This window comes from Urocitellus parryii, chromosome 4, assembly GCF_045843805.1.
Source record: "Urocitellus parryii isolate mUroPar1 chromosome 4, mUroPar1.hap1, whole genome shotgun sequence".
In the NCBI taxonomy this organism is placed as follows: Eukaryota; Metazoa; Chordata; class Mammalia; order Rodentia; family Sciuridae; genus Urocitellus; species Urocitellus parryii.
This window is the reverse complement of record NC_135534.1, coordinates 16,074,101-16,098,614: the sequence shown is the minus strand read 5'-3', so window position 1 is coordinate 16,098,614 and position 24,514 is coordinate 16,074,101. Positions and strand designations below refer to the sequence as shown.

Here is a 24,514-nt window from a genome sequence, read left to right as displayed (position 1 = left end):
GTTACACCCAAATTGTTCCAATTCAGCACATCAAAGCATGCAGTGGAAACATGTTACTGCCCTTTAATAATTTGGAAATTGAAAGCGTGTTAACATATTCAGCTCTTAAATCCAGGTTACTCTATCAACACATATGATGTTAGAATATGAGAAATATTCTAACAACTCTCCTGAGATTCATTTTTTCTGGAGTATAATCTGAAAAACAATCCTCAGGGAGAATGCTTTATGTACATGGTGAAAAATATTAAGGAGTTTACATAAAACTTATAAAGTATTATTTCAAATATTTTTCAAATATACTTTAAATGGATAGAAATATTAAAAATTGTTTGAGGGCTGGGGATGTGGCTCAACCGGTAATAAACTCGCCTGGCATGCTCGGGGCGCTGGGTTCAATCCTCAGCACCACATAAAAATAAAAATAAAGATGTTGTGTCCACCGAAAACTGAAAAATAGATATTGAAAAATTCTCTCTCCCTCTCTCTCTCTCTCTCTCTCTCTCTCTCTCTCTCTCTCTCTCTCAAAATTGTTTGCATATTGTCACAACTGAAATTGGAGTTTATTGATTTCTCGTCCTTTGAAAAAGTTACCTAAATTTTCTACAGTGAGGTACTTTGTAAATTCTGTTGCAATTATGGTACAACTCTTCATTTATTGTACATCTTTGAATGTGAAATAAATGTATTTCCTTACAAATCATCTTGTGACTCAAGCTATCACTTCTATACAACATTCTTATATTTGTTACACCCCACACTCCTTAGGAACAGTTCTTTCTGTCAACAGTTACCCTATTTATTCCGATTCCATCACTTTCTTTCCTTGGGAAAGGGAACTCTGGATAACAGTTCTATTCAATCTCCACTGAGATAACCTAGAAAGAGTTGTATCTGAACTCTTGCCAGTAATCATTCACTTACAATCATTTTGTTCAAACAAATAAGGTTAAACTACAGAAGCTCCATGGGAATTCAACATAGGGCAAGAGATCTTTGAGTCAATGAAAGATTATTTGGCAGGAAAGCTTTAGTACACAGACAGGACCTGGCTTCGTAATGGTGGGCAAGCAGTGAAGGAAAGCACCTGCAATCATTTTCACAACTTACCACACAGTGGTAGATTCCTTCCCAGAGTAAAGAGTTTTCACCTGTCACCTTGATCAAGCTATTATTTATCCTGCCATAGTGTATATATGAGAAAACACTCAAGCTGAATCTCCATTAAGACTAGAAATGCACTCTTGCATCAGGTGTCTGGAAATTACTAAATACTTATTAAAACAGTTGTAGAATGAGGGAAGAAGGAATGTTCACAGAAAACGTGAATCTGTCCATTAAATGAAAAAAATATGTAGTCCATGTCTCTAATAGTTCAGTATGGCAATCTATTCTTATAGAAGCATGTGTTTATAAGGACTTACTAGAACCAGCAACTGCTTCTGAACATTACTGTGAAGACCCAAGTCAATTAGAATTAGAAGTCAAGGGAGTGCAAGGTGAGGTACTGGGAAATGTCCTGTGTATGTATAAATATGTCACAATGAATTCCACTATTGCATATAAATCCTAAGCTCCAATAAACAGGTTTTAAAAATATTTTTAAATTGATCATGATAAGAAAAAGCTACCTTTTAGAGAGTATCTATTCAGTTCCTTAGCCCACTTATTAATTGGGTCATTTGATTGTTTTTGTTTGTTTTGTTTTGTTTTTGGTGTTAAGCTTTTTGAGTTCTTTTTTTCTTTTTTCCACTTTTTTTTTACTCTTTAAGTATATCCTGGAGAAAAGTGCTCTATCTGATGTGGGTGTGGTAAAGATTTTCTCCCACTCTGTAGGTTCTCTCTTCACATTATTGTTTTCTCTGCTAATCAGAAATCTTTTGGTTTAAATCCATCACATTTATCGATTCATGATTTTATTTCTTGCACTTTAGGGGTCTTGTTAAGAAAATAAGGACCTAATCTTACATGATGAAGATTTGGACTCACTTTTTTCTCTGTTAGGCGCAGGGTCTCTGGGCTAATTCCTAGGTTCTTGATTCACTTTTGAGTTGAGTTTTGTGCATGGTGAGAGTTAGGGGCTTAACTTCATTTTGCTGCATATGGATTTTCAGTTTTCCCAGCACCATTTGTTGAAGAGGCTACCTTTTCTCCAGTGAATGTTTTTCCTCCTTTGTCTAATATGAGATAATAAATTGTGTCAGTTTGTCTCTGTGTCTTCTATGCTGTACCATTGTTCTACATGTCTATCTTGGTGCCAATACCATGTCGTTTTTAAACTATAGCTCTTCGTAAAGTTTAAGATCTGGTATTGTGATGCCTCCTGCTTCACTATTCTTGCTAAGGATTGCTTTGGTTATTCTGGGTCTCTTATTTTGCAAAATTAATTTCATGATTGCTTTTTCTAGTTCTATAAGGAATGTCATTGGGATTTTAATTATTGATTATTTTAATTACTGATTATTTAATGACAACATAATTTTAATTTGAGTTGGATTAAATCTGTATAATGCTTATAGTAGTATGGCCATTTTGAAAATATTAATTCTTCCTATCCAAGAACATGGGAGATCTTTCTATCTTCTAAGAACTTCTTCAATTTCTTTCTTTAGTGTTCTGTAGTTTTCAATTGTAGAGTTCTTTCACGTCTTTTGTTAGATTGATTCCCAAGTATTTTTTTGAGGCTGTTATGAATAGGATAGTTTTCCTAATTTCTCTTTCAAAGGATTCATCACCCACCGATGTATAGAAATACATTTGATTTATGTGTATTGCTTTTATGTCCTGCTACTTTGCTGAATTAATTTATTATAGATATTTTCTGGTGGAATTTTTGGATCTTCTAAATTATCATTAAATAATGATAGTTTGAGTTCTTCTTTTCCTATTTCTATCCTTTTAATTTCTTTCATATGTCTGATTTCTCTGGCTAAACTTTCCAAGACTATGTTGAATAAAAGTGCTGCAAGAGGGAATCCCTGTCTTGTTCCAGAGGGCATCCCTGTCAGACACTTTTCAGGAGATATACAATTGATCAACAAATACATGGAAAAAAAGTTCTATATCTTAGGTAATTAAAGTAATGTAAATCAAAACTACTCTAAGATTTAATCTCACTCCAATCAGAATGGCAGTTATCAAGAATACAGACAACAATCAGTGTTGGTGAGGATATGGGGGAAAAGGTACATTTATACATTGCTGGTTGGACTGTGAATCGGTGCAACCACTCTGGAAAGCAGTATGGAGATTCCTCAGAAAACCTGGAATGGAAACATCATTTGACCCAGCTATCCCATTCCTCAGTCTACACTCAAAGGACTTAAAATCAGCATACTACAGTAATGCAGCCACATCAACGCTTATAGCAGCTCAATTCACAATAACTAAACTATGGAACCAAACTAGGTGCCCTTTGATAGAGGAATGGATAAAGAAACTATGGTATATAGACACAATGGAATATTACTCAACATTAAAAGAGAATAGCATCATGGCATTTGTAGGTAAATGGCTGGAGTTGAAGATTATCATGCTAAGAGAAATAAGCCAATCCAAAAAGCCCAAAGTTTAAATGTTTTCTCTAATATGTGAATGTTGATCCATTATAGGTGCAAAATGGAGGAAATTTCCCTGGGCAGAGGGGAGTAAAGTGAATTGATGTGGCATGGGGATAGGAAACATGGTGGAATGAGACATCATTACCTGAGGTAGATGTGTGATTGCACAAATGGTGTGACTCTACACCATGTACAACCAGAGAAATGAAAAATTGTGCTTCATTTGTACACATCTTGGATCTAAGGATCAGCCACATGGCCAGTGTGTCTTCAAGGTCCAATAAAAATGGTACACCAAAGACTCAGTGAGTTCCCTGGGTCAGGAATACTCCATGAACTTTGCCTTAACTGAGATCAAGACAGCTATGTATCCTTGAGGATGACAGACATTTCATATAAGGGTCACGCACAGATTTAATTCTATGTCTTCTTTACTTTTATTGGTACTAACTTTAATACTCCTATTGTAATAAAACTGAATCTGTATGTATAGCACTTTTCTGATGTCTTCCTCTGGGATCTATATCAAACATACTATCAAATTACTATTGACAATATAATTTGTAAACAGCAGTAATTCATTTCTTATATTTACGGAAGCTAGAGGTCCAAAATCAATATACCAGCAAGATCCAGTGAAGGAACTCTTCCTGGTTGGACACAGTCAACATCTCAATATGTCCTCACTTGGCCAAAAAAAAGGGGGGGGGGCAGCTAGAGAGTTCTCCAAACCCATTCATGAAGGATCCACATTCTTACTTAATTGTCTCCCCAAAGTGGCATTTCCTATACCATCATGTTGTGATGAAGGATTTTTTATGTTTTTTAATTTGTTCTAACTAGTCATACATGACAATAGAACACACTTTGACACATCATACATAAATGGAGTATAATTTCTTACTTTTCTTCTGGTACATGATATAGAAGCACACCAGTCATGTAGTCATATATGTACATAGGGTAATAATGTCAGATTCATTCACTATCCTTCATACCCCCATATCCCGCCTCTCCCTTCACTCCCCTCTACCTAATCCAAAGTAACTCAATTCTTCCCTAGTCCCTGCTTTATTGTGAATTACCAATTGCATATCAGGAAAAACATCTGGCTTTTGGTTTTTTGACATTGACTTATTTTGCTTAGCTCTATCTATTTCTCCAGCTCTATCTATTTACCAGCAAATGCCATAAATTCACAGTAGCTAAACCATAGAACCAACCTAGGTATCCTTCAACAGATGAATGGATTTAAAAAATGTGGCATATATACATAGTGGTACAGGATTGTGACATTATAATTTTGAGAAACAACACTCAGTCCATAATATTCTGCATCTGGGACCCTAAAAATCTTATCCCTCTTACATGTACAATGCATTCATTCCATTATGACAATCCCAAAAATTCTTGTATCTACCATCAACCATAAAGTCAGATTCCAAAGTTTCATCTAAATGTCATAAAGATAAAACATGGATGAGATTTGTGGAATAATTTATGCTGAGGGAAAATTCTTTTCCAGCTGTGAGCCTCAAATCCATCAAGATATGTACTTTTAAAATGAAAAGAGGAAGACAGGAAGAGGATAGACATTTCCACTCCAAGAAGGAGAAATAGGAAATAAAGAGTGGTAATGGGGCCCAAGCAAGTCCAAAACCTAGGAAGGTGAGATCCCAAGGCTCAGAACCATCCTCTTGGGCTCCACACACTGCCCTCCAGGCCCGCTGTGAGAGAAGTCCCACCTTCCAGACCCAGAGATGGACATCTCAGCAGAAACTTCTCACAGTCCATGTTCCCACAACTATTCAAGAATAAGGAAACTTCCTCTCTCTCTCTTTTCTTTCTGACTCCTACAGGAGTCACTCTTAAAACTCTGTTCACAGAAATCAAGAATCTTTCTACCAGGCAACCTTAAAATATGTTCAAATTCTACCTACCCATTTCCCTGTCTAAATCTGCTCTCCTATTTTTAGTTATTTGGTTCAGAGTACCTCAGTCTTGGTGAAAATTTCTCTTATTTTTTGGCTTCACAACAAAAATACTATAAACTGGGTAGTTTCTAAATCCCAAAAACTTATTATTCCTTAGAGTCATGGGGACGGAAAGAGATGAGCAAACCCATGTGATCAGGCTCTGGTGAAGGGATTCCTCTGGGTGGAGATGGCTAACTTCTCATTCTGTCCTGTCACAGTAAACAGCAAGAGGAGCATCAGGCTCCCTCCGCATTCACAAAGTGCAAGTCCCCTTAATTAGCACCATTCCACCCTTAAAACTACCCAATCATACACACTTGTCAAACTCCTCACGCACTAATAGCAGCCCTTCGGGGGCAGGATTTCAACATATGAACGGAGGGAGAAGGTGGGACATGAGCCTTTGGTGCCTAACATCAGAGTTGTGACATATTCTAGTGCATTATCAAGTCTCAGAGTAATAATAAAGATCCCTAAATTAGTAACTGTTTTGTAAGAAGGGTGGTCCTTGACACCCCTGAGCTTTTGTGTGTTATCTGAAGTGACATCAGCTCTGTGGGAACCATTCCTTCACACTCTGCAGTTGCTAAACTTTTGGGTGGTGTTCATTCCAGGCAGCAGAGAGAAGAACAAGAAAAAGTGAAGAGGAAATTCAGGGAAGACTGAGTGAGTGACTTACCTGGTTTACATTTTAGGGACTTGGAACTCAATTCCACAGTGGACTCAAATGGACTGTATAGAATGTCCCTCAGAATTGTCCCTCCCAAGAGAGGACGTTGTGACATTTTTTCTCCTCTCCTCTCTCCACTGTTTGAAGGTTTGCCAAGGTGGTTAACACCCCCTCACATCTGTGCTGATTCTGAGGGGTGGTCTTTCATGGCCTCAGAGAGAATCCTGAGGCAAGAGGCAGAGAAAGCTCTTTACCACAGAGGCACTAAAATCAAGTTCTGAGAAGATGTGGTGCAAGGCACAGATTATTGTTACTCTGTGTTACATGTTTCTAGCCAGTGACATTCGGCTACAAGACTACTGGGAGATTCAGAGCAAGGGTCTCTCTGGCTACTGCCCTGCCCTTCTTGCCGTTTCCACTTCATTAAATTAGATGCCCTAGAACTGTAGCAGATGGGTTGGCAACAAGGAGGCAGCCAGTGTCTGAGAAAGACTGAGCAAATCTTAGAATCGCTAGTCCTGACTCTCAACCTGTTGTCATGACGGAAAATGAATCATAGTATTTAGGCAAAGGAAGTTGTTTTTTCTTCTACTGGCAATTGAGCACATCCCTAACTGAAACAGTCATGCAGTAAAGGATACTGAAGTGGAATTCAGTAGCGTTTTGAAAATAACTCCCCTGCATTCAATTGAAGTTCACCAAAAAACAACAGACTGGCTAAATCAAGCTTTCTCCTTACACATTTATTTTTTTCTTGATTCTTTTTAGTTATATACAACATCAGGACCCACCCTGACATTATCACAAAAGCATGGAACATATCTTTATCCACTTCAGTCCCCAGCACTTCCCTCCCTGCCCCACCCCCACTCCCCTTCTCTACCTCTCCATTCCACTGATCCCTCTTCAATCCATGTACAGATCTTTTTTTTTTTTTTTTAAATTAGTGTCCTTTGACCATATCTAATTCTGGGCCCAACTGTGCAATATCCTTGCATGTACATATGAAAGTTTGGTCAGATCAGTTCCACTGTTCTTTCCTTCTTCTGTCCTTCCTTCCTCCTCCTCAAACACTTTGTCTACTCTACTGATCTTTTCTCTATTTACATATAACTCTCTCTCTATGTGTGTGTGTGTGTGTGTGTGTGTGTGTGTGTACATTTCTTGTTTTTTATCCTCCAACCTCACCACTTATTTTGGATTAGATTTTTCATATCAGAGAAATCATTCAACCTTTGACTTCTGGCTGCTGGCTTATTTCACTTGGCATGATAGTCTCCAGATCTACTGGCAAATGCCATCATGTAATTCTTCTTTAAGACTGAGTAATGCTACATTGTGTGTGTGTGTGTGTGTGTGTGTGTGTGTCACTTTATCCTTGCACATTTATTAAAGACTTAAGTCTTAAAAGTTCATAGCCCGATTAAATTCATGGTCTCTTATTTCACTAATACTTAAAATGTTTTGACATTATGAAGTGAATTACGAATTAATGTTGCTATTGTGTAGGGCTGATTTTTTAAATGTGTAAGTATATAGAAAAAATGGAAAGAAGTAATTTTGAGAATTTTTTTCAACCAATAAGCAGTAGCCTACATAATATTTTAAAATATATTCATGTTATAATACCTACTTGTTATACCATGGATGATATGCCTTTAAATTTTGATTACATCAATAAATGCTGAAGAAGTTATAGGGAATAGAGTACACTCATGCATTGCTGCTGGAAACGCAATTAGTATAATCGCTTTGGAAATCAGTATGGAGATTCCTCAAAAGACTGGAACCTGAAACACTATATTACCTAGCTATAGCATACCTTGTATTTATTCAAACACACTAAAATCATCATTCGATAGTGATACACTCATACCAACGTTTATAGCAGCAAAATTCACGATATTCAAGTGTGCAACCATGCTAGGTGCCCATCAATAGTTGAAAGAATGAAGAAAATGTGGCATATATACACTGTGAAGTTTCACTCAGCATTGAAGAAGAATAAAATTATAGATGTTGCTTGTAAATGGATGGAACTAGATAACATCATGTTAAGTAAAATAAGTCAGACTCAGAAAGCCCAGGGTCAAATGTCTTCTCACATATATAAAAGCAAGAGAGAAATAAGAAATTTTTTTAGAAAGGATGATCTCATGAAAATGGAAGGGAGAACTGTAGAGTAAGGGAATTTAGACAGAGGAAGGAAGAATGGTAAAGGGGAAGAATTGAAAAACGAAATTGACCAAACTCTGCTATATACATATATGAACATATCACAATGATCTTAACTTTTATGCATAGCTATAATACATCAATTTAAAAATGTTGATCAATACAAGAAGCACCAATAGAACAGAGGAAGGGGATCCGGATAGGGAAGTGAAAAGGAAAGGAGGTAATACTAAGGATTGAAATGGAACAAATTATGTTACATGCATTTAGGACTATGTCAAAATGAACCCCACAATTATATATGACTATAATGCACCAACAAAAATGTTTTTAAAATATAGTTTAGATTTAAATTTCTGTCATTGAAAAGCTATAATCTTTACTGATTAGTGACAAGATTTATCTAGATCTAAACACAGGTACTTAGACATATTAAGATGCTCAACCTGATTTATAACAATAGCCTTTCAAAAACACTTGTTAAAGAATAAATGATGTGTCTGGCTTCCTGCTTCTACCAGAGATGTCACACTCTTTTTCTTTCAAGATTTCTAATTTCTTCCTCTCCAGGCACTGCTCATCCAACTTGAATCTGCTGTTGCTCCACTTCTGGACCTGTTCCATCTGAGTTCTCTCAGATTATCTCCAGTAACTCATACCCAATCTTTTTTTTTCTTCAACCCATCCCACCAATCTTTATACTCTAGTAACCTCTCATAACTTAACTCTTAATGCTCCATCCCTAACAGTTTGAGTTACCCCTCTTTTTTCTGACTCCTGAATCACCCTCTGATTTGCTCCACCAACAAAGCTTCAAGCATAATTGGTGTAAGATTTTGTTTCCTATATAATGAGCTACACATTTTACTTACATTTTGTATGATTAAATAAATAATGGTTCCCCCCCCCCAAAAAAAAAAAGAATAAATGATGTGATCCAAGCACCATAGCACATGCCCGCAATCCCAGCAATGTTGGAGGCTGAGGCAGGAGGATTATGAGTTCAAAGCCAGCCTCAGCAACTTAGTGAGACACTTAGCAACTCAGTGAGACCCTGTGTCTAAATAAAATACAAAAAGGTGCTGGGATGTGTCCCAGTGGTAAAGCACTCCTGGGTTTATCCCCAGTACAGAAGAAGGAGGAGGAGGAGGAGGAGGAGGAGGAGGAGGAGGAGGAGGAGGAGGAGGAGGAGGAGGAGGAGGAGAAATAATAATAATAATAATAATTACATGAAGAAAAAGAACTGTTGTCTCCAGGCATTACAGCAACACTAAAACACAATGTCTTCTCTAGGAAACCTAAATTTAGTCCTGACAGCATATGCAAACGACACTCAACCTGATTCATAACAATAAAAAAGCAAAGTTGTTAAACAACACATGACATTAGAAATAATTGTCCTCTCTAAAAATAGAATAATGCACACACAAAAAATGTTCTCTCTGGAAAACATAAGTTTTCTTCAGCCAATTACCAATGCTAATCACTGTTTTTCCAATCTCATCTCAGCCTCTGGAACCTCAGATACCAAGGGAGTCACTATAGATCCCTGAGGTGGCAGCTATAAGATCCCTGGTGGGGAAGAGCCATAGAGAGAGCCCTCCATGGGCAGTCAGCCTGCAGCAGCTGCAGAAAGAGATTCTGGAGGCTACTCTGGCTCCAGTACAACAGGGTAACTCCCACTGTCAACAGCAGCTGTGTAGCACTGCCCTGTGTGCAGGAAGCAGCAAGCCACCAGGGTCAGAGGAGCAGTTCCAGAACGTCACACCCCAAGACCAGGACTCAGCTCATCAGGTGATATGATGGGAAGGAATTGAGGGGTTGCCCTCATTCTAGCCAAGGGTTGCCCAGGAAAGAATGTGAATGAACAAATGTCAATCAACCAACCAACACTAAATGTGCTTAAAATAATGTTTACATGTGTCTTTGGGCCATGGGGTAAGCACTCAATGTCTGCACCCTGCTGTGAGGTCTTTGTAATTTTGGTAACTTGAACCTCACATCACTTGAAGCTAGGCTCTGTATTTTCCTCTTCATTTTTCCTTTTCCTTTTTATTCTGAAATACTCATAGATTTACAGGAAATTGTGCAACTTTTCCAAGAGTTCCTGTGAACCTTCCACCCACTTTTACATCTTGTTTGATTCCACTATGACACCAAAAGCAGGATTTTTATATTGGTGCTGTGTGTGTTTGTGTGTGAGAGAGAGAGTGTGTATGTGTGTGTGTGTGTGTGTGTGTGTGTGTCTTTGTCATTTTCTCACTTGTGCAGACTTGTGTAATGATCAAGGAATAATGATCAAGATATAGACTCTTCCACCCCACATCTCAGATCCTATACAGATTCTTCTCATAGTGTCCCTTATATTCCTCCTACCTTCTTCCACCTGCAACCACTAGATGCTGCCAATCACTAACTTGTTCTCCATCTCCACAATTTTGTCATTTTAATAATCTTTACAATAAATCACATGGGACTATTGAAAGTTAACTTCGTTTTTGTTCTGCCCAATGCCACTGGGATGTCAGCCTTTCTCTAAATGATGTAGATCCTATTGGTTGATGGTGAGTTCTAGGTCTTTGCTGACCTTCTGTCTAGTTGATCCATATGTGACTAAGAGAAGACTATTAAATCCCCAATAATAATTGTGGACTGCCTTTTCCTCTCTTACATTTTATCAGTTGGGGCTTTATATTTATTGTAGCTCTGTAGTTTTGTCCCCACACATTTAGGATTGCTATTTCTTCTTGAAGGATTAACCCTTTTATCATTATGTAACAGCCCTCTTTGTCCGGGTTATTTGCTTTCCTGTGACGTCTGTCCTATCTGATAATTAATGTAGCCAACACTTCAATCTTTTGCTTAATTTCTATATGGTATGTATTTTCCTTGTGTTTACTTTTGAGCTACAAATATTATATTTGAAGTGATTTTCTTGTTCACAGTTTATGATAGCATAATATTTTTCTAGCTACTCCATGAAACTCTTAATTGGTATTTAGAGAAGGAATCAGGAAAGATGAAAGTACATGGACACAGCAAAATACAGAAAAATATAACACACTTTTCTGTCTTCTCTTAATTTCTCTAAGTTATATTTGACTATTGCAGGAAAAATTTTCATATTTTCCGATGTGGTTCTCAATGTGCATAGAGCCAACATTTAAGACAAATCTGTTAAAATGGGAACCAGGAAAGGATTTTAAAAGGAAGTAAAGTTTCTATGCCACTTCAAAAAGAAACATGCAAAAATAATTATGTTTAGAATACAATACCTCGAGCAGCCACTAAAAAAGCTGTAGAAACACATACACAAACCACCAGAAATAAATCAGTGTGGAAATTCTAAGATGCATTCAAGTGAAACACAGGAAAGCAAGTAAAAGTAAACAGAGAAACGAGAGGAAAGGGACCCGAGGGAAAGAGGAAGGGAAGACAAGGTGTGGTCCTGGAAAATGAAATCAACCAGATTATGTTTTGTGCATATGTGAGTGTGATACAATGAAACCCACTGCAATATAATTATGCACCAGTAAAAATTTAAATTATAATAAAATAAAATTCCAAACTTAAGAGGCAACATGTGTGGCAAAGGATCATTTTATAACAATAAGAATCATGAATTTCTAGTATAAAAATCAAAGAACACATTTTTATGTTAAAAATTAAAGTTCTCTCTCACTCACACCACACCCAGGGAAACTTATTTCTAAAGGGCTTAGTGGGCTCCATTCCTGATCTTTATCAATGAATAGAAAGAATGAAATCTTGAGTAAGAGTGAGAAAAAAAATAGTTTGATTGTTGAAGGGCCCATTCTGTAAACATTACTCTGCAGCCTGCCCTCTCTTCGGGCAATATGACATGAACACCTTCCATAGGGTGTATGTTTACTTCATTCACTTTGGATTACCTATTAATCCATAATATGTACCTAGTGTGATTTATTTAAACCTATTTCTAAATTTGCTTTTTGGAAACATTGTTGCAGTGACCATAATGAACTTCTAAGTAGGTTCTGCAACACACATTTTGCAGAGGAAGGAAGTGCAGCCGGGGAGGGGTTACATCCTTAGCCTGCATTGACTGGCTGGACAAGAATTCTGGTAATGGGCCATAGCCTTTGTAGCGTTTGCTGATTAGAAAGCACCTCCATCACACATAACAAATGATAATTCCTGTTGACTCCATTGTCCCTCAGTACACAGATTCTGTCTGTGAGTTGGTGAAGGAGGACTTCTCTTTAACTCTTGAAAACTGTCTCCATAATGTGATATCCTTTTACTTGAATTCAAAATGATTAGAGTAAAATGAATAAAGTAAAAATTATTACTCTATCAAATTTTTGACTTAAATGGTTCCCTGATCTACTTGGGCTTCCTCTAAGGTGGTTCTCCCCACAGGATGGATTTTCCTTGAAAAGACTCCATTTCATCTCTTTTCCAACAAATTCACTGTAGGAAGGAACTACAGTGAATTTTCTCAGCCCTCACTAAAGGTTTGTGCTGAAAGACACTAGTGCCTTGTCCCTGCAGATGGGTTATCCCACAGTGCTGGATTCTCAAGATATTTAAGAGAACCAGAGAAGCTGATAGCAACAACGGGCTTCCTCTGCTGCATAGCTGTCACTAAAGGCACATTCTTCCTCACCACCCTGTCCCTGAAGGTGGAGCTCTGCTTAGAGCCGTGGTACCAGTGAAGGAGCAGCAAGGCTGTTGATAAATTGAGGATGTGTGTTGTTCCTCCATCGGCAGTTCCTTTTATTATATAATGTATAAAAATGGTAAAATTCTATGAAAATAATTCCATCACACGTGCACCCATAATATAATTCAAAATATAAATGACAGCCAAATTTTTAATCCCTTACATGTACTTCAATACATTCCTATTTATCTATCATGAAAGTAATAATTATATATACAACATATGTATTACATGTTCATATACATATATTACATATACTTAGTATATAGAATATAAACTATATAGTATATGTTTCAGATACATGATGGATGAGAGAGAGAGAAATATCTGGGACGGGGAGGCTGTGCGTTTCAAAGATGGCCCTTCTCCCTGTTCTCTTTTTCTCCTTCTAAGTGGTCTTTTATTCTTTTTGTTTGTTTGTTTTTCAGGTAATAGGTGAGCCTCTTTTTGTAGGTTTGCATTGATAAGCCAAGGAAGCTCTAGTGTCTTAGGTAAGCTGCTGATGAACCAAAAGTTCTAACCTATAACTTGCTTCTTAAAAGGACCTCAACCAAACCTCATTCTGTTAGGACTCACCTCAACCCTCCCACAATGCACCTGGTTAGGATCAGCATTTGGGGGATTCTAAAGCATAAATCTAGTTGAGACTAAGATTTTCCTATTGCTGACTCAGTATTTCAGTTTCTTGGATCTGATAAATGGGTCATCACTCACCAATCTATTTCTCAGTGTGCTTCTGTTACAACTTGTTTCATTTATGACGTCTTGCAAAATATTATTATTGCATTTTAGGAAAGAAATAATAGTTATTTAAAATAAGACTAACTGTTGAAAAATAACTGCATAAATATCAGTATTGTACAACACTAGAAATTCTCAGTCACACAGAGTCCAGTGGAGGAAGGGTGCAGATGGCAGTGGGACTGCTATGGATGAAATGTGTCCCCCAGGTTCACGTGGTGGAAATTAATCACCATTGTGACAGTGTCAGGAGATTAAAGTATGAGAAGAGGTATGGCCCTCGTGAATGAATTCATTCTGTTTTTGTGGGAGAGGGTTAGTTATCTTGAGCTAAGATCTGTTATGAAAGCAAGTTTGCCCCTCTCTGTTCTCTTGCTGTCAATGTTGACTCACTTGCCTTTCCACTTTCTGCCATATGATGAGGCAGTATCAAGCCCATGTGATGTTGCTCTGCCATCTTGGACTTCCCAGAATTTAAAACTGTCAGTCAAATACAATTTTTTTTGTTTCTTTGAATTACCTTCTTTTTCATGTCTATGAATTTCATTATTATTAGCATAAAGTGTGGTAGTCTGCTCTGTCAACAGAGTAAGACAGAGATTCTGTGTTGCACACAGTCATCCCAGCCTGAAGTGGACCACAGTAAGCAACATAAGGAAGGCTAGCAAAATAACCAAAAGAAAAAAAATACAGGAGACCCAGTTAAATGTGAATTTTGGAAAATACTAAGTATTTTTTGCTCTTATTGTTTCTCATGTAAAAAATGTATAGACACTAAAGTTGGTGTGCATTTATATGAAATATTACACTTATTTATAGCAAAATTTACTTTAACTTGGTGTTACGTTAACTTGTGTTTTTTTCTGACAACCCTGTCTCATGATAAAGTCTCTCTAAATTGCCAATATCCAACAAACAGATGAGTCAGAGTAGAAAGTTATATTGTAACCATTTTCAGAGGTATGGGGGTGAGAGGGCTGCTTCAGGCCTAGATGTAGCACACTTCGCTTTTGACCATGTTACTTTGAGCAGAACTGTGAAGTCATAACCTCACATAAGCAAGTTTGACTGGAAGCAAGATCTACCTCTATTTCCAGAAGACAAAGGTACCGCTGGGCAGCAAGCCAGTTTCTGCAGTACATAGCCATGGTTTGTGACACACTACTCACTAACAAGCAGTGCTAGGAAATACAAAAAGTTGTTTAAGAATTAAGTCACCAAACCAGAGAATTTGAGTGTTTACACTACATGAAAAACATTCATGAATGCATCTCAGCTCTATACCCAACTAAGCACAGGGGTACACAGGTGGAGAAAAACAAAAACATTCATGATATAAAGTAAGCAATAACAACATATTAATCAAACGTTTACCACATGATTTATCCTTAAGCTAAGCCAAAGCCACAAGAGAAACAATGCCAGGGGAAAAGCAACTTTATCTCTCTCTCTCTCTCACTCTCTTAATTATATGCGAAAAGAGGATTATCTGAGGGATAATCAGAAAATTTTTTGTGAAGCTCATCATTTAAAAGAGAGTTGTAAAAAATAAGAGAGGTACAGACACACTGTGAACTCACCAATCATGTGAACCATTGTTATGGTTTCTATGTGAGATGTCCCCCAAAAGCTCATGTGTAAGACAATGCAAGAAGGCATACAGGAGATTGTGAATTAATCCCCTGATGGGATTAACTGAGTGGTGACTGAAGGTTGGTAGGGTGTGGCTAGAGGAAGTGGGTTGTTGGGGACATGACGGTGTGGGTGTATATTTTGTATCTGGTGAGTGGAGTCGCTCTGCCTGCTGCCTGATCATCATGAGAGCTGGTTTCCTCCACCACACTCTTCTGCCATGATGTTCAGGCTCACCTTAAACACAGAAGAATAGAGCTGGATTTCTATGAACTGAGACCTCTGAAACCATGAGCTCCAAATAAATTTTTCCTCCTCTACAATTATTCTTGTCAGGTATTTTAGCTACAGCAGTGAAAAAGCTGACTAAAACAAACACGAACATAACTCAGAAAATTCTTTATTCCAATGAGTTTTCATGTCCAAAACGTGAACCAGGACTAAATGAAGAGAATGCTAAATGCCTACAAAAAAAAATGTAGACTGCTGAAAAAGGGGAAGTCTTATTGCTTCATGCAAATATAGAGGCTCATTTAAAATAATGAAAAAGTAGTTTAATTTACATTTTTCATAATCACAGGTTAAAAGTCAATCTTCTTCTCTGAAGTTTTCTCCACTGTAAAATTTATCTACAGCTTGAATACACTGGCTTGTGATGGCTTCTTATCAAAAATACAGAAAAATTATTTGGAAGAACCAGATTCTGATTTTTGTCATGAATATCAAAATTAAAAAAAAAAGCAACATGAAATGTAAGGATCTTTCATTTGAAAAAGTCACAAAGATTTTCTTTCTCTCTTGGTCCTTCTCTTCTATCCAGACATTAGGTAGCCATGACAAAAGGAAATGGCACTGAAGTGACTGAATTCTACCTTCTGGGATTTGGTGACCAACGTCAGTTTCAGAGCATCCTCTTCATTATGTTTCTCATGATCTACGTGACGTCCATGGTGGGGAATACTGGAATGATCCTGCTCATCAGGACAGATGCCAGACTCCAAACACCCATGTACTTTTTCCTACAACATCTGGCCTTTGTTGACATCTGTTACACAACAGCTATCACTCCCAAGATGCTGCAAAACTTCATCACAGAAAACAAGTCCATATCATTTGGTGGATGCTTAATGCAGTTATTGGTCTATGCAAACTTTGCAACCAGCGACTGTTACCTTCTGGCAGCGATGGCAGTTGACCGTTATGTAGCCATCTGTAAGCCTCTCCACTATTCCATCATCATGTCTCAGACAGTCTGCATCCAGATGGTAGCTGGTTCATACCTCATGGGATCAATAAATGCCTCTGTACAAACAGGTTTTACATTTTCACTGTCCTTCTGTCGATCCAACATCATAGATCACTTTTTCTGTGATGTTCCCCCAATTCTCATGCTATCATGCTCTGTTAGGAGCCACAGCAAAAATATTGATACAGGCACCTTTGGATTTTATTGACTGCCAGCCAGCAATTCACATTCATATGGTAATTGGACTCATGCTGTTCAGCTGGGCCCATTTCAAGACTCAGGTTACTCATGTCACTCTTGTAATGGGAGAGTTCCCATTGGTTGGGAAAGGATGGTAGGAGGGTGTTCCGGGGGAAGGGGAAACCCCCCCGGCTCAGGTAGAACACACACGTGGCGGACCCACCTGTTAGGGGACGCACACGGCCTCTCTCTAAATAAAACTTTGTCTCAGTTTGACTGGCTTGTGTTTTTGTGCCCAACCGGGTTGCAAGATTGCAAGCCCGTGTGCACTGACAGCTCAGCAGGGGATCGCTCAGCAGGGGTGCCGCAGGCAGTGCTCGGCAGCAGGAGCGGGACTCAGCCGGCCCGGGGCCGGGCAGTTTGCGGCATTTTGGTGGCCCTGTACTGGGAACGCCCAAAACTTAAAGGTGAGTAATATCACTCGCCCCTAAGGAAAGGCGACAGAATGGGTATTTCTGTTTTGATTTATTCTGCTCTTATTTCAGGCTCTCTAGCCTTACAATTTTTCCAGACGAGTTGGGATAAATGGCTGACTCAAGGTTTGAAGTTATTCGGCCCTGAGAGAGAGAAAATTGACATAATCATTTTCCTCCTCTCCGTTTCTGTTTCATTCTGTTTTGGCTTTCTTCTATCCTATCTTATTGGGTTACGTTACCTTTATAGTAGATTAGAATCTAGTAAAAAACAAACCGAAAAACTGTTAAGTAAATTGTTAGAGGTCCAAGCCATGGCAGAAAACATATTAGGTCAAGCAAAACAAAAGGTCTCTCAAGCTAGTCAGATAGAAGAAAATTTGAACAAGGCAAGCTCAGGGAAAAAACGGTCGTCAGATAGGGAGGCTGCTACTAACTCCGTTCCACCACCAGAGGGCATAATTCAACCAACAGCTTTACCTGCCTCCATAGATGATGAACGGAATCCTGAGGCGGGACCCCAAAAACTAGCATGCCCTGTAATTGAGCAGGGAGAAGAAAAAGAACGAGTTTACCGTGCCTTAGATTTCAAAATAATAAAACAATTAAAGGAAGCTGTAGCAGCCTACGGCCCGGCCGCTCCCTTCACAGTCAGTATGGTCGAATCTATTACCGGCTGGAAGTTAACACCAGCAGATTGGGCTAACGTGTGTAATTCTGTGCTAAATAGAGGACAGTATTTATTATGGAAAATTGCCAATGAGGAATTTTGCAAGGAGACAGCTAGGCAAAATGCAGAAGCAGGTTACCCTGAACGAGGCCTGAAAATGTTACTGGGAAAAGAGGAGTTTCAAGAACAGATGCAACAGCTCAGATATGATCCTGGCGTATACGCTCAAGTCGCTATAAATGCAATTAAGGCATGGAAAACTTTAAAGGGACAAGGGGATTTTCAAGGTCAACTATCTAAGATAATACAAGGAGTTAATGAGCCCTACGCTGACTTTGTAGCTAGACTTATTGAAGCAGCCTCTGAGACATTTGAAAATACAGAACAGGCAATGCCATTTATAAAACAGCTGGCTTACGATCAAGCAAATCGTTGCTGCAAAGAGGTCATTAGACCGTGGAAACAGGAAGATTTAAACACATATATTAAATTATGTAGAGACATTAATGAACAAGGACAAGTCATGGCAGCTGAAGTAAAACAGGCTTTAAGTACCAAGCCAAAAACATGCTATAATTGCAATCAAGAAGGGCATTTTAAAAGAAATTGCCCCATAGGAGGAGGGTTTAACAAAGCTAGGTATCAAAAGAGTAGAATCCCGGGTATTTGCCCACGATGCCATAGAGGGAGACATTGGGCTAATGAATGCCATTCTCAAACCACCATAGAGGGTATTCCGTTATCAAAAAATGGACAAAGACCAAGTGTCTACCCACGATATCGTGGAGAAAGGCATCAGGCCCCGTTGTCAAAAAACGAATTGGAGGGCCCAATGCCCCGGGGCCCAAAACCACAAATATACGGGGCAATGGAGGAACCCAGCAGTACCATCAAGGTGGTGCCCAGGACGCATTATCCATCAGATCCCTCATCAGACAGACTAGAGGGAGCGCAGGGTTGGACATCTGTGCCTCTGCCAGAGCAGTATTAACTCCAGAGATGGGAGTTCAAATCATTCCCACAGGAGTAAAAGGACCTCTTCCCCAGGGAACAGTAGGCTTATTATTAGGACGCAGTTCTTCTACACTTAAAGGACTTATGATAAGTCCTGGGGTAATTGATCCCGATTATGAGGGTGAAATAAAAATCATAGCTAGTTCTCCAAGAGGTATATCAGTAATTTCATCAGGAGATAGAATAGCACAGTTATTAATAATACCAAGCCTACATGATAAATTTTCCAGTTGTAATGTAGAAAGAGGTTCCAAGGGATTAGGCTCCACAGGTGTAGATTGGGCTATGCTATCTTTAAATTTAGATTCTCGCCCTATGCTAAAATTAAATATTCAAGGGCATGATTTTAATGGACTGCTGGACACAGGCGCTGACCTCAGCATCATATCTCGCCAGGAATGGCCTAAGCATTGGCCATTACAGCAAGCGACCCAAACGCTTAGAGGCCTAGGAGTGGCAACTAATCCCCATAGAAGTGCAATGGTATTAGATTGGAGGGATCCTGAAGGATGTGAAGGAACTATACAGCCCTATGTATTGGACCATCTCCCCATAAATTTATGGGGACGAGACGTCCTAGATCAATTAGGATTGACATTAACAAATAACGTCAATCCTAACGCGCCCACTACTAGGGCAAAACAAGGCTTTAGAAAAGAAAAGAGATTAAGAGATCAAGAACAAGATATAACAGCACCAATTCAAGTAGATCAAGAGATAGATAAACATGGATTGGGTTTTCAAAAAGGGCCACTGAGACAATCAAAATTACTTGGAAATCAGAAAGACCAGTGTGGGTTCCTCAGTGGCCCCTAACTAAAGAAAAGATACAAGTAGCCCATGATCCGGTCAAACAGCAATTAGCGGAAGGACATATACAACCTTCCGTATCTCCCCATAATACTCCCATTTTTGTTATTAAAAAGAAATCTGGTAAATGGAGATTATTACAAGATTTAAGAGCCATTAATAATGAGATGGTTATTATGGGACCTGCTCAATCAGGGATTCCCCAACTGTCTGCTTTACCAAAAACGTGGCATGTTCTAGCTATAGATATTAAAGATTGTTTCTTCTCAATTCCAATTCACCCCGAGGATAGTCCACATTTTGCATTTACTATCCCTGCACTGAATCATGAAGGTCCTGATCAGAGATATGAATGGAAAGTACTCCCTCAAGGGATGGCTAACAGCCCAACTTTGTGCCAAATTTATGTTGATAAAGCAATCCAGCCACTTAGAATTCAAAACCCTGAACTACAGATATTTCACTATATGGATGATGTGTTAATGGCACATAAAGATAAAAACACATTGCTAGAATGTTATGCCACGCTTACAAACTTATTAAAAAATTATAATCTAGAGATAGCAATAGATAAAGTACAATTAAATCTTCCAATTAATTATTTAGGAGTTCTATTATCCTCAACCATGGTCCGTCCACCAAAAATTCAAATACGAGTAGATCAACTCAAATCACTTAATGACTTTCAAAAGTTATTGGGAGATATAAATTGGATAAGGCCTTATCTAGGCATACCAACAGGAGAATTAGGACCTTTATTTGATATTTTAAAAGGTCCATCAGATCCAAATTCACCCCACATGTTAACGCCTGAAGCTAGAAAGGCATTAAAAATCATTGAAACATATATGGAAAATATGCATTTGGATAGAATTGATATAAGTTTGCCTTTATTATTTATTGTATTACCGACAAAAAATATTCCTACAGGGGTATTTTGGCAAGAAGGTCCATTATTATGGATACATTTATCTTATTCTCCTAATACTATTCTTACTAGATATCCTGAGGCTGTAGGGCAATTAATACTCAAAGGAATAAAGGCAGCAAAAGGAGTGTTTGGGATTTCTCCCAATAAAATTATTACTCCATATACTATGGATCAAATTGATGAGTTAGCTAATGAGTTAAATACTTGGGCAATAATCATGTGTAAATCTAGTGTTGCATTTGATAATCACTTGCCATCTAATCCTTTGTTGTCCTTTTGGTCTAAGCATCCTGTAGTTTTTCCAAAAATGACAAGAAAAACCCCTATCATAAATGCTCCAAATATATTCACTGATGGGTCAAATAATGGTACAGCAGCAGTAGTTACTCCTGATCAAACTTTTACATTTTTAGTACCCAAACAATCAGCTCAAAAGGTAGAGCTCAATGCAGTATTACAAGCTTTTATGATGTTCAAAGATTCTACATTTAATTTATTTTCTGATAGTCAGTATGTAGTTAATGCTATCGTATCTCTTGAAGATGCTGGTAGGATTTCTCCTTCCTCTACTGTTTTCTCTTTGTTCTCTGCTATACAAAGTCTAATCTGGGATAGAAAGGATCCATTCTTTATAGGACATATCAGAGCACATACAGGATTGCCTGGAGCCCTTAGTTTGGGTAATGAACTAGCAGATAAATCTACACATGACATACATATTTTCTCCACAATAGAAGAAGCTATAAATTTTCATAAAAGGTTCCATGTCAATGCTAATACTTTACAAAAACGTTTTAAAATAACTAAAGAACAAGCCAGACATATAATAAAACAATGTCAAAATTGTGTGACATTTTTGCCACAAGTTAATCTTGGAGTCAATCCTAGAGGACTGATACCTAACCATATTTGGCAGATGGACGTCACACACTTGCCAGAATTTGGAAAATTAAAATATTTACATGTTACAGTTGATACTTCTTCTGGATTTTTGATGGGCTCCCTTCATCCCGGAGAAAAAACTAAAGATGTTATAGCTCATTGCTTACAAAATTTTGCCACTGTGGGTGTTCCTAAACAGTTAAAAACCGATAACGGTCCTGGTTACATCTCCAAGTCTTTTAAACAATTTTGCTCATCATTTGGCATTACTCATATAACAGGAATCCCATACAACCCACAGGGACAAGGCATAGTTGAAAGAGCTCATCAAACTATAAAAATGTACTTATTAAAGCAAAGGGAGGGAATTAGTAAGGGGTATATATCCCCCAAAGATAAACTTAAAATAACCCTTTTTACTCTAAACTTTCTAAATTTGGATTCATCAGGACTTAGTGCTGCGGAAAGACATATGTATCCGAAAAATGTACATAAGCCTAAGGTACTTTGGAAAGATATTCTAACAGGACAATGGAAAGGTCCGGACCCAGTAATAGTCTGGAGTCGGGGCTCCGTCTGTGTTTTTCCACAGGAGGAACAGCAACCAATTTGGATTCCAGAGAGATTAACTAAAACAATTTCTACAGAAAAAGAAGATTATTTGACTCAAATCCATAACAGCTGATATCCAGAGTTCCAGCCTGGCTATTCTTGCATCTGCGACAGTGATTTACCACGGTGCCTTTTTCAATATCTATTTTATTATTTGCATTTTTCCCACATCATAAAGTTCTATTTTATTTTATTTTATTTTATTTTACCTTATTTTTTAAGCTCATACAAACCTAGGTTAATGTTTTTCTGATCAGTTTTATTTTTTTGACTGTGTTTTATTTATTTATTTTTTTTTAACTGTAAAGTTTTTAAACATTGCAATGGAGATTTCACCTAGCTATAGCTACAAGGCCTTTATTTACTATTGTCTTATATGTTCTATGTTATGTATGCTGTTTTGTGTTGTATGTCTGTATGTGTGTATGTCCATATTTCATTTATAAGGAGCGCTCATGTATATATAGATACAAGTATTCAAAAAAAAAAAATTAGTCATGTGACTTATATGGTTTAATTTACTTTAGGTAAACAGCTGTTATTAAATTTTGTTTTTAAAGGTGGTTAACAGATATGTTTGTTTACTTTCACCTTTCCTTTTCATTATATTTCATAATTCTGTTCAGGATAATGTCTCTTTAGCAACATGGCCATAATTCCCATCTCCATCCCAGTGCCGGTGAAGACTAAGACCAAACTACAACTTTTATGATAGCTATCACTATAAACTGTATAAATTGATACATCAATCAAAATAACTCAATAAGACTGCTCAATCAAGGACTTAATTTACTTTGGGAGGAAATGGACATATTGATAGACTCCTCCAATTTGAACTGCTCAATCAAGGACTTAATTTACCTTGGGAGGAAATGGACATATTGATAGACTCCTCCACTTTGAACTGCTTACACAACTTGTCTGGACTATGTATCACCTGTATACATTGTGTTCTATTTGTTGATACAGCGAACTGGTAGTGCTAAATATCTTAGCCGATGTGTCACCAGTGTTTCCAAAGGAGCCGTCAATTGGCTTGGTGTCCTGGCAATTCTGCGTCTTTCTCCCTTCTGCTAGTGATGGTCTGATTTTGGGGGCCAACAGAGGTGAGGCAAGAACCTCACCCCCCCACTGGCACCAAGGTTAAATTTGGGGGCCAACAGAGGTGAGGCAAGAACCTCACCCCCCCACTGGTGCATAGGCCTATTACACAGGTATGGCTATATACTGGACCGGTAGTCAGTGACGGGTATGATTCGGTTACAGTGGTATCAACCTAAGCCAGGAGACTGACGCAATAAGGTCAGTTTTCCCATGACGGGTAAGAACCATATGTGAATTGGACATACCTAACAGGCATGGTCCCTAGCCACATTTGCCTGTTGTTTATTTAAACAGTAGGGGGCAGATGTTAGGAGCCACAGCAAAAATATTGATACAGGCACCTTTGGATTTTATTGACTGCCAGCCAGCAATTCACATTCATATGGTAATTGGACTCATGCTGTTCAGCTGGGCCCATTTCAAGACTCAGGTTACTCATGTCACTCTTGTAATGGGAGAGTTCCCATTGGTTGGGAAAGGATGGTAGGAGGGTGTTCCGGGGGAAGGGGAAACCCCCCCCCCCCCCCCCGCTCAGGTAGAACACACACGTGGCGGACCCACCTGTTAGGGGACGCACACGGCCTCTCTCTAAATAAAACTTTGTCTCAGTTTGACTGGCTTGTGTTTTTGTGCCCAACCGGGTTGCAAGATTGCAAGCCCGTGTGCACTGACAGCTCAGCAGGGGATCGCTCAGCAGCGGTGCCGCAGGCAGTGCTCGGCAGCAGGAGCGGGACTCAGCCGGCCCGGGGCCGGGCAGTTTGCGGCAATGCTCCAACATTGACATCAACATCCTGGTACTTACTGTGTTTGTGGGATTTAACTTGACCTTCACTGTGTTGGTCGTCACCTTGTCCTACATTTACATCCTGACCACCATCCTGAAGATGTCTTCTACTGCAGGGAGGAAGAAGACCTTCTCCACCTGTGCCTCCCACCTGACAGCAGTCACCATTTTCTATGGCACCCTTGCTTACATGTACTTACAGCCTCATTCTGAGAATGTCCAGGAGAATATGAAAGTGGCCTCTGTATTTTATGGCATTGTCATTCCCATGTTGAACCCCCTGATCTACAGCCTGAGAAACAAGGAGGTGAAAGAAGCTTTAAAAGTGGTGACCAAAAAGCTCTTTTAG

The 24,514-nt window shown here is 38.5% G+C and overlaps 1 protein-coding gene across 1 annotated transcript; it reads left to right on the top strand.

Annotated features, from left to right (window-relative positions):
* The first annotated feature begins 16,292 nt into the window (after positions 1 to 16,292).
* On the top strand, positions 16,293 to 24,514 carry LOC144254480 (olfactory receptor 5AK2-like). The gene is made up of 2 exons (XM_077797687.1): positions 16,293 to 16,855; positions 24,148 to 24,514. The coding sequence occupies exons 1-2, from the start codon at positions 16,293 to 16,295 to the stop codon at positions 24,512 to 24,514; spliced, it is 930 nt and encodes a 309-aa protein (XP_077653813.1).